We start from the raw sequence: 10,245 nt of genomic DNA, 5'->3' as shown, positions 1-10,245 counted from the left end.
GGGTCAGAAGTTTTCAGACTTTCTCCTTGGGTCTGGAATCTTCTAAGAATGATTTTGGCCTCAGGAACTTGAGTGTTGGACTGACCTGAGACCCTGGCCGTGGTCGTGGCACGCAGGGATGCAAAGGTAGATGGGGTGGGAATAAGTTCCAAGATTTCCCAGGGAGTGGATTGAATAGCTGGGTTGTACTGGATGCAAAGGATCAGTGAGAGGAAAGGTAAGCCTCGGAGCCCCAGAAAGAGGCTGTCAGCCCCAGAAAGAGGCTGGAGGGTGTTGCAGGACCAGGGAAGTAGAGGGAGGTGAGGGCGGGGCCAGGTCCAGAAGCGGTGCTCCCGGGGCCCAGGCATTAAGTTGGTCTGGGTGAAAAGGATCAGGAAGCAGTATTGGTTCCCCTAGTTTCTGGGGACCCAAGACTAGGAATGGCGCAGGGATCAAACTAGGAGTAGAGAACAGCGGGGGAGATGGAAGGGTGAATGTGGCTTGGGGAGTCAAGGCGCGGAGGGCTGCGCTATAGACTTACCCCAAGAGGCCTGAGGATAGGAGTGCAGGCTAGGAGAGGTAGCTGGTGATGCAGGTCCAGGGAAGCAGAGAGAGGTGAGGGCGGCGCCAGGTCCAGAAGCAGTGCTCCTGGTGCCCAAGAAAGGCACTAAGTTGGTCCCAAGAAGCCTGAGGATAGGAGTGCAGGCTAGGAGAGTTAGCTGGTGATGCAGGTCCAGGGAAGTAGAGAGAGGTGAGGGCGGGGCCAGGTCCAGAAGCGGTTATGAGAATTTTTTAAGTAAAATAGATGAATCAGTATTAAAATTAACATTTTGCTTCTCTGTTTTCTGGAGGGGGGGTGGAAAGGTAGGGTAGGTGGGTGGTTGGTTTGGTAGTGGGGATTGAACCTAGGACCTTGTACTTGCTAGGTAAGCCCTCTACTACTAATCTATAGCTCTATCCTATCTGTTGTTGTTGTTTGTATGTTGATGTTTCATTTCACTTGTTTACTTTTTGCATTTATTTATATATTTTGTTTGTGTTTGTACACATTGTATGCATGCCATGTGCAAGTGTGGAGGACAACTTACAGAAGTGGGTTCTCTCCATCACGTGGGTTCCATGATATAACCTGAGTAATGAGATAGAGGCGGGGGGGGGGGCACCCGCCTTTACCCACTAAGCCATTTGTTTTTAAAGATCAAAATAGAAATAGTGGGCTGGGGCTGTTGCCCTGTGGTCTAATAGTTGCCTAGCATGTGTCACACCCCGGGTTTGTCCCAGCAACATTCTTGTGCACAAAATGAATAGAAGTAGTTTATGATGTTAAGAATGAGAACTCTGAAAGGGTCAACTTTCTAGGATTAGCAAGAGTTACCAATTCTTGATAGGGAGACCCTGCCTTAAAAAATTATAAAAGGTGCCAAGTCTCTCAGGTGTTCAGCTTGTATTGAAAATGAACATTTGAGGCTGGGGATGTAACCTCACATGGTCCTGGGATTCCTAGCTCTGGAAAATATTTTTGAAAAATACAAGAATTAACATGTACAATTTAACCACTATTACTTTCTGTCAAATATAGAAAAATGGTATGCTGCTGAGAGTAGTGACCCTGGGAGTCAGGGAGTTTGTATGTTAGTTCTATCTCTGGTCAATTAGCTGGGCCTCCATGGGCAGTTACTGCAGCAACTTTTCTGAAATGTCTAATTTTAGGTTTTACATAAGGTTTAGAATAATAGACAAGGGGGCTAGAGAGATGGCTCAGTTGGTTAGTAGTACCTGCTGCTCTTCCAGAGGACTGAGTTTGAATCCCAGCACCCACATAAGGCAAATCACAACTGCTAGTTCCAGGAGGCTCTCTTCTAGCCTCCTCAGTACCTGCCCACATGTAGCAGACACATAGAAGAAAGAAATAGCTGGGCATGCACACACCTTTATCCTAGCACTTGGGAGGCAGAGGCAGGCAGTTCTCTGTGAGATCAAGGCCAGCCTGGTCTACATAGTGAGTTCCAGGCCAGCTGCAGCTGCAGGGAGTCCCTTTCTCAACAAAGCAAAAAAAAAAACAAAGAAAAGAAAAAGAAAAAAAGAAGTAATAGACACGAATCTTGTTTTATTGGATTTCTGAGGCACCGCTTCAGGTTACATAGTAAGTTTTTAATTTTAAGACATAAAATTTTTCTCAAACTAGGACATCCCTGTCATTCTAACCTGTTTTCCCAGAGTAATTGTGGATCAGATAAGAATGTATGAAACCAAATTTTAAACAATAAAAATTACAAATAAAAACCATGGAGCCAAGCTTGGTGGTACCTACCTATAATCTTAGTACTTGGGAGGTAGTGGCAGGAGGATCAAGAGTTTAAGGTTATCGTACGTTGCATACTGAGTTTGAGGGCATGGGTTAGAGACCTTTTCCCCAAGAAAAAAAAATGTGTGTGTATATGTGTGTACATGTGTACATACACATACATATACACACACATATACCATGGAAATTTTTTTAAAGAGCCTTAGAATTTTATTTGCTAGGAAATTTGAGAGGAAAAACCTTCCACCAAACCACATCTCCAGGCCCCTGGTTTTGCTTTTAAATAGATAGGAGTTTTCCTTGTGAACTATTAATGAAGATCTTGATTTGGTTATTTGCCATGAAAATAATGCAGTGCTTAATTTTCTTTAAAAAAAAAATTTTTTTTATTTTATGTGTATGAGTGTATGTTGGTAGGCACACCCATGTGCAATGCCCATGGAGGTTAGAGGGCATTGGATCCCCCGGAACTAGAGTTGTTAGCCAGCACCCATGTGGCATGCCACTTGGGTGCTGGGAATCAAACCTGAATCCTCTGCAAGAGCAGCCAGTACTCTTAAATGCTGAGTCTCTTCAGCCCCAGTGCTTAATTTTCTTTAAAAAAAGACAGACACACACACACAAAACCCTCCAACACTTTTATTTGGATGGCTAGCGGATGGGGAGGAATGCTCCGTCGTGGTTCACTAGTGACCTGCTTACCTTGTTTTATTCTAGCTGCAGCACATTGTCAGTGATGAGATCTGTGTGCAGGTTACCGACCTTTACTTGGCAGAAAACAATAATGGGGCCACTGGAGGCCAGCTGAACACACAGACATCTCGGAGCCTCCTGGAATCAACGTATCAGCGGAAGGCCGAGCAGCTTATGTCAGATGAGAATTGCTTTAAGGTAAGAATTGCTCATGTAAAACATGAACCTTGCTGCTGAAGTTGTTAAAACTCTACCTAAATTCAAAGTCTTCTAAGTACTTTGTCTGGTTGATTCCAACCTTGGAACTCTGGGAGTTCCTAAGAGGCTTGTCAGAAGAACTACCAAAAAATAAATAAATAGATAAATAAATAAATAAATAAATAAATAAATAAGAAAAAGTGGAAATAAACCATAAGTTGTCTATGGTTGTGCATGCCTGTGACCCAGGAGGCTGAGATCAGAAGGATTGCCATAAGGTAGAAGCTGGGCTATATGTGAGTTCCAGGCTAACCTGGGCTACAGAGTGAGACTGTAACAGAAGTGGAAATACTGTCGCCTTTGGACAGTCTACTACTTTTGATTCTTTCCTGTGATTCATTCAGTTTGTGTGTGTGTACATATATGTGTGAGTGTGTGTACATGAAAGGGTTTTGGAGGTCAGAGAATGTCCTTTGGTGTTGTACCTCAGGAGCTGTATACCTTTGAGTGTTTTGTATTTGTTTCCCCCCACCCACTGTGTATCTTGAAACATTCTCTCATTGGCTTGCTTGCTGTTCACTGATTTTAGCTGGGAGCCCCCAGGGACCATCCTGTCTCCACTTCCCTAGCCCTGTGATTACAAGCATATATCACCATGCTCATCATTTTACATGGATGCTGGGGGTCAAGTCAGTCCTTATGCTAGTTTGGCAAGCACTTTACTGACTGAGCTCTCTTTCCAGCCAGTCCCCTTTCCTATGTTTAAAATTTTTTCGTTATATTAATTTTATTTTGTAGCCTACTTTTACTCAGAACTTTAAAAGTATTATAATACTGAAGCCAGGTGTCCCAGCCTTTAGTCCCAGCACTCGGGAGACATTATACTTTTTTTTTTGGAGGGGGTGCATTATACTTGTTTTTTTTTTTTTTTTTTTTTTAATCTTTTTTGAGACAGGATCTCACTGTGTAGTCCCAGCTGGCCTGGAACATATTACATGTAACCAGACTGGCCTGGAACTCAAGAGATCCACCTGTGTTGTCTCTACCTCCCAAGTTCTAGGATTAAAGCCATGCGTTACCAAGCCCAGCCTAAGTAAATATTTTTTAAAAAATTATTTTTAAAAAAATGTTTATGTCTAAATTCTGTAGTCATTGTTAAAAATATAGTAAATGTAAACAACCTCAAAAAATCACTTACAAGTTTTTTTAGAAATAAACTGACATTTCTAGACTTGCTTGAATGTATGGTTTTAGAGAGATGCACTGTAATGTACTGTCACTTATTTGACTCAGTTATTGACTCCCTTGGTTCATCAATAACTTTTATTTCCTTTTTTTTAAGACAGGGTCTCATTGTTTCCCTGACTGGCCTGTAACACAGAGATTCACTCTCCTGTCTCTGCCTCCCCAGTGCTGGAAATTAAAGGTGTGTGCCACCACGCCCAGCATCACATTATTTTTATGGCTACCTTTTTTTCTTGTGTTTTTATGAGACAGGGTCTAGCTATGTAGTCCAGCTGTTCTTAAACTGGATCTTCCTGCCTCAACCAAGTATTGGGATTATAGTATAGATATGCCCACCATGCCTGGTTGCATTTCATTTTATAAAAATTAATGGCTCAGGCCTAGGGTATAGTTCATTGATGTGCAGCCTACAGGAAGCTAGGAGTCTATCCTAGTACAAGCCTGCAATCCCAACACTGCAGGAATATCAGAAGTTTTAGGTCATCTTGGGCTACATGAGAGCCTGCCTTTAAAAAAATTTTAAAAAAGGACTACAATGTTGGATATTTTAAGTAGCTTCAGTTGTTCATTGTAGTACCTAAGTATAAAATCAAGTAATTGGAAACAGACCCTCATGTCTAACATAGTAGAGAATTAATTAAAATGCATTTTCTTATGAATGCTGAATGGCATATTTTTACAGTTCTTAAAAATTAAATATAGCTCTGTGTGACTGAGATAGGATTGTCTGAGATCAGCTTGGGCTACAGTAAGACTTGGAGGGTCGGGATGGTGGTAGTGTTAATTTAATTACTAAGTATATAATACTAAGTTTTGTTTTGTTGTATTTCTCACATTTGTTTTGAGAGTACCAATATTATTTTTGTCAGACTGTAAGTTTTATTACTAGATTGAGATTATTGAAAGCTCTGAAAGAATACTGAGAACCAAATCCAGCTTCTCATCCTGCTGTGTACTTCTGATAAGTAGTGTGGCTTTTCACAGTACTTGAAATTTTAGTTTTCTCCCTGTTTATGTAAAATGAAGGTTGAGATAAATGGTTCTTAAGTTTACTTTGTTTTTTTGAGACAGGGCTCATTGTATAGTCCAGACTGGTCTGCCTCCCAAATGCTGAGATTAAAAGGGTACACCACCATGCCTAGTTTTTTTGAGGGGTGGGGGGTGGGGGTTAAGGTTTAGTTCAAGCTGTCCTGGACCTTGCTTGTATAATGAAGGATAACCTTGAACTTCTGAATCTTCTGCCTCTACTTTCTAAGTTCTAGAAGTACAGCAGTGTGTCACCATGACTTCTTTATCATATGTTTACATCTAAGCTCTCATCTTTTCCATGTGATTTTAATAGTTTCTTATCTGCAATAAACTTTTTAAAAAAATGTTTTTATTTTTTGTAAGTGCACATATGTTGTACATTGCCCACAGAGGCCAGAAGAGGGAATTGGATCCCCTGGAACTGGAGTTATGGATGGTTGTTAGCTGCCATGTGAGTGCTGGAATTGAACCCGGGTCTTCTGCAAGAGTAGCCAGAGCTCTTAATCACTGAGCCATCTGTCCAGCCCCTTATTTTTGATGAGACGGGGTTTCACCATATAGCCTTAGCTGACCTGGAGCTGGCTATGTAGACCATACTGATCTGAAACTCACAGAGGTCCACCTGCCTCTGCCTCCCAAGTGCTGAGTTAAAGAGGTATGCCACCATGAGTGACTTTTTTTTTTTTTCCTCTCCAAGCACTGTAGATTTATATATAAAGTGCGAGTGGAGGCCAGAAGAGTATGTCAAGTCCCCTGAAAGTAGAATTACTGATGTCTATAAGTCACAGAATGTGGTGCTGGGAAACATTCCCAGCTCTTCTGCAAGAACAGCCAGTGCTCTTAACTGCTGAGCCATCTCTCCAACCCCTACTTATATCTCATATTCAGTTCTATAGGTGGGATTATCATTTGAAAGGACAGTAGTATTCTGAGATTTTCTGTTGAACAAAATATCTATTTATTTATTTATTTTTGGTCTTTTTGAGACAAGGTCTCCCTGTAGCCCCAGTTGTCCTGGAACTCACTATGTAGACCAGGCTGGCCTTGGACTCACAGATATTGGCCTGCCTCTGCCTCTTCATCCTGAGTGCTGGGATTAAAGGCTTTCCAGTGTCTTTATCTCTTCAGTAGGAACAAAATCTTACCATTTTAATAATGTTGCTCCACCTCCCACAATTTGAAAGTCTACATTGTAGACTTAAAGGTGTCTTGTTTGTTGACACTCTTCTTTCTTGTTTGCAGCTTATGTTCATTCAGAGTCAAGGCCAGGTTCAGCTGACTATTGAGCTTCTAGACACAGAGGAGGAGAACTCAGATGACCCTGTGGAAGCAGAGGTATGGCAAGTGAATTACAGATCTTGCATGGTGAGCAGTGTTGGCATGTCCTGATTCTGCCTACTCACTCTGAATTCTGGATGACTAGATGACTGGATGACTGTGGATCCTTAGGGTTTGTTTTTTGAAGGGTCGGTATATTTAATGTATAGGTCATTCTAACTATGTCTTCACACTCACCTTGGAGACTCCAGGTTGGTTATGGATGTTTAAGACCCATGGCCACCTCATCTTACCCTTAGCAAAGCCATCTTTCCCTGAGGGAATATTATTGTTAGCTGCCATGTGGATGCTGAGATTCAAACACAGGTCTTCTGTAAGAACAGCCAGTGCTCTTAAGCTCTGAGCCATCTCCAGGCCCCAGAATTCCAGGTTTTATTATATTTTATTTTATTTTTCGGTCTTTTTGAGACAAGGTCTCCCTGTAGCCACAGCTGGCTTGGATTCAGTAATGGAGACCAGGCTGGCCTCGAACTCACAGAGGTCCACCTGCCTCTGCCTCCCGAGTGCTGGGATTAAAGGCGTGCGCCACCACACCCAGCTCAGAATTCCAGGTTTTAATGTGGAAGATTTAAGTTTTCAGAAATTGCTTCTATACATTTTGTTCTTAATAAAACCCCCCTGGGGATATTACAATTTACCAGTGAGGCAATTTCTACCTATTTGTGACTTCTGGTGACTATCTTAGGGAAATTAAGCATCTTGCTAGCTAACAGATTTTTAATTTATATTCTAATACTAGTAGTAAACATGCAGTTTCACAGTGCTAGGGGGTCAAGGACAAGCCCTTGACCACTGGGCTACAGTCCCAGCCCTTGGTTTTTATGATCTCCCTCTACATCCTATTATGTTTCTCTTCCTAGCGGTGGTCAGACTATGTGGAACGATATATGAATTCTGATACTACCTCTCCCGAACTTCGAGAACATCTGGCACAGAAACCAGTATTTCTCCCAAGGTACATATGCCAGGACATGTCTGTTGGGGGCTGTATACTTGTACACAGTTGTGAGGAGTAAATGATTTTCAGAGTCATGTTTTCATATATTCTGTTTATCTGTTAATATCCATCAAGGATATTGAATGCAAAATTTGTGTATCTGTTAGAGCATATGCTTACTTAACCTGGAACAAGCTACAGAGTGTCAGAGAGGTTAAGAGAGAACCAGCAATACTTCCTATGTTGGATGGCCATCTTGAAATTTCCAAGGTTTAGTCATTCACTAGTGGGACTCAGCATATAACCGTACTCGTAACTAGATTCATTACAAGAAAATACAAAATAAAATCTGCAAAAGAGAAAAAAATAAGAAGGTACCTGTAGTAAAGTTGGAGGGAGCCAGTCACAAGCTTCCAAGAGTTATCTCCTGGTAGAGTCCTATAAGATATTCTTAATTCCTCCAAATCAGCATTGTGTTTGAAATGCCTCCCAGAAAAGCTTATTAGAGACTTGGTGCCAAGTTTTTTTATTGAGATGGTTTCGTATGATTATTGGTTATTGGTTATTCAGAAGATTTAAGTTTACTGAATACACTAAACCAAAAATTTTGACACCATCCTGCAAGGTCACACTTGTTTCTACTGCTATTGATATCATCACACACAACTTTTTTAAGCATTGGGAAACTGTCAGGCTTGTGGTGGCTGTTGTCCTCTTAACAAAATTCAGTTTTGCTTAGAAGTTTCAATCTTATCATTGACAACAAATATGTTCAGCTGTTCTCCTTGAACATACCCCTTTGTTCATTTTTCAGAATGTCAAGCTTCCAGGGCTTAGTTTTTCTCATCAGTTGTCTTTCAGGTAAAAATGATGATTCATTTGCAACTCAAGCAGTTGGTCAAGTACTTTTCAAGAATCCCACCCTCCTTCAGTAAACAGAGGTGCTTCATATATAATCAGAATTCTGTGTATGATTAGTATCACCAGCAGCATTTTTTTTAAGGTTTTTTTTTTTTTTTTTTAATATGTATGCATCTGTGCACACTGAGTGCATGTACCCTTTTAGGCTAGAGGCAGTAGATCCCCCTGTAGTTACAGGTGGTTCTGAGCTTCCTGATGTGGGTGTAGGAACTGTACTCATGTCCTATCCAGGAGCAGTGTGCTCTTAACCTCTGAGCCATCTCTCCAGCCCACCAGCAGCATTTTTATTCACCATTACTTTTATTTACTTATTTTCAATTTAAGGAAGAGTTTATTTTGTCTCACAGTTTAAGATGGGATTTCATGGTTTAAGAAAGGATATAGAGGGCTGGAGAGATAGCTCAGTGGTTAAGAGCACTGACTGCTCTTGCAGAGGACCCGGGTTTGATTCCTAGCACCCACATGGAGACTATGAACCTTCCTTAATTCCAGTTCCAGGGGAAGTAATTTAAGGAAGAGTTTATTTTGTCTCACAGTTTAAGATGGGATTTCATGGTTTAAGAAAGGATATAGAGGGCTGGAGAGATAGCTCAGTGGTTAAGAGCACTGACTGCTCTTGCAGAGGACCCGGGTTTGATTCCTAGCACCCACATGGAGACTATGAACCTTCCTTAATTCCAGTTCCAGGGGAAGTGAAGCCTTCTTCTGACCTCTGCGGCATTGCACAACATGGGTGCACTCACATACATGCAGGCAATACACTCAGACACATAAGATAAAAATAATAAATATTTTTTAAAAAATCTGTCTGTGGGGCCTATAAAGCTCATGTCCATTGAAACAGAATCAATGAAAGAATTCAAAGGAGGCTGTGAGGAGGCTATGTCACTATGTCAGAGGCAGAGCGGTCACAGGTAAAATGGCCCCAGTGCTTCCCCAATGGGTTTGCCCCACACGTACAGCTGACTAGGCCTCTCCTTTGGCACAGAGGGACAGTGTAGTCTGCAGAAGGCCACAGAGGTACCTGTTCCCTGTGCTCCCTCAGACCCCAATCTTAAGGTTATGTGAACAAATATCAAATTGTTAAACAAATAGTAAATTGTCCACACCATTGGAATTTGGTGTGATTCTCTTTTATAACTCAAGAGTTTCTTTTTATTGGAAGAAAAGTCCAAGCTGGGATCATATACAAAACTGCTTCTCAACACCAAGGTTTGTGAAATCATGGGCATTAGGCCCTGCAGGGAAGCTCCTGCTGGGTGCCTCCAATTAAAGACAATCCCTACCATCTGCCTCCAGTCAGTCAGCAAGCCCTGAGGGAATCAAGTCAAATTCCTGCCTCCAGAGAATCCACTGGGCAAAGCCAGCCTCTTCCTCCAGCTGCTTGTCCTGTGAGGTCTCCTCTATGCTGGTTATTTTTTATTGTCAACTTTACACAACCTAGAGTCAAGAGGGAACCTCAATTGTGGAATTTCCTAGATCAGACTAACCTGTGAGCATGTCTGGGGGCAGGGGGGCGGGGGGGGCATTGTCTTGATGGCTAATCCTATTGTGGGCAGTACCATCCCTGCACAGGTGGACCTAAACTGTAAAAAGCTAT

General features: G+C 41.8%; 1 protein-coding gene across 3 annotated transcripts in view; it reads left to right on the top strand.

Moving 5' to 3' along the window:
• Sin3a (SIN3 transcription regulator family member A) overlaps positions 1-10,245 on the top strand; it is an 80,679-nt gene that overhangs the window by 62,213 nt on the left and 8,221 nt on the right. For 2 of the 3 annotated variants that reach the window (XM_029569227.1, XM_029569228.1), the window contains exons 17-20: positions 3,002-3,175; positions 4,518-4,601; positions 6,692-6,784; positions 7,648-7,742. In XM_029569227.1, the coding sequence (XP_029425087.1) occupies positions 3,002-3,175; positions 4,518-4,601; positions 6,692-6,784; positions 7,648-7,742 (446 nt within the window). The remainder of the gene's footprint in view (positions 1-3,001; positions 3,176-4,517; positions 4,602-6,691; positions 6,785-7,647; positions 7,743-10,245) is intronic. The other variant, XM_008844874.1, reaches the window with a different exon arrangement.

The sequence above is a fragment of the Nannospalax galili genome, unplaced genomic scaffold (genome assembly GCF_000622305.1).
Source record: "Nannospalax galili isolate Female #2095 unplaced genomic scaffold, S.galili_v1.0 scaffold1622, whole genome shotgun sequence".
Taxonomy (NCBI): domain Eukaryota; kingdom Metazoa; phylum Chordata; class Mammalia; order Rodentia; family Spalacidae; genus Nannospalax; species Nannospalax galili.
Note: the sequence above shows the minus strand (reverse complement) of the source record. Positions and strands in the feature narration are given on the sequence as shown.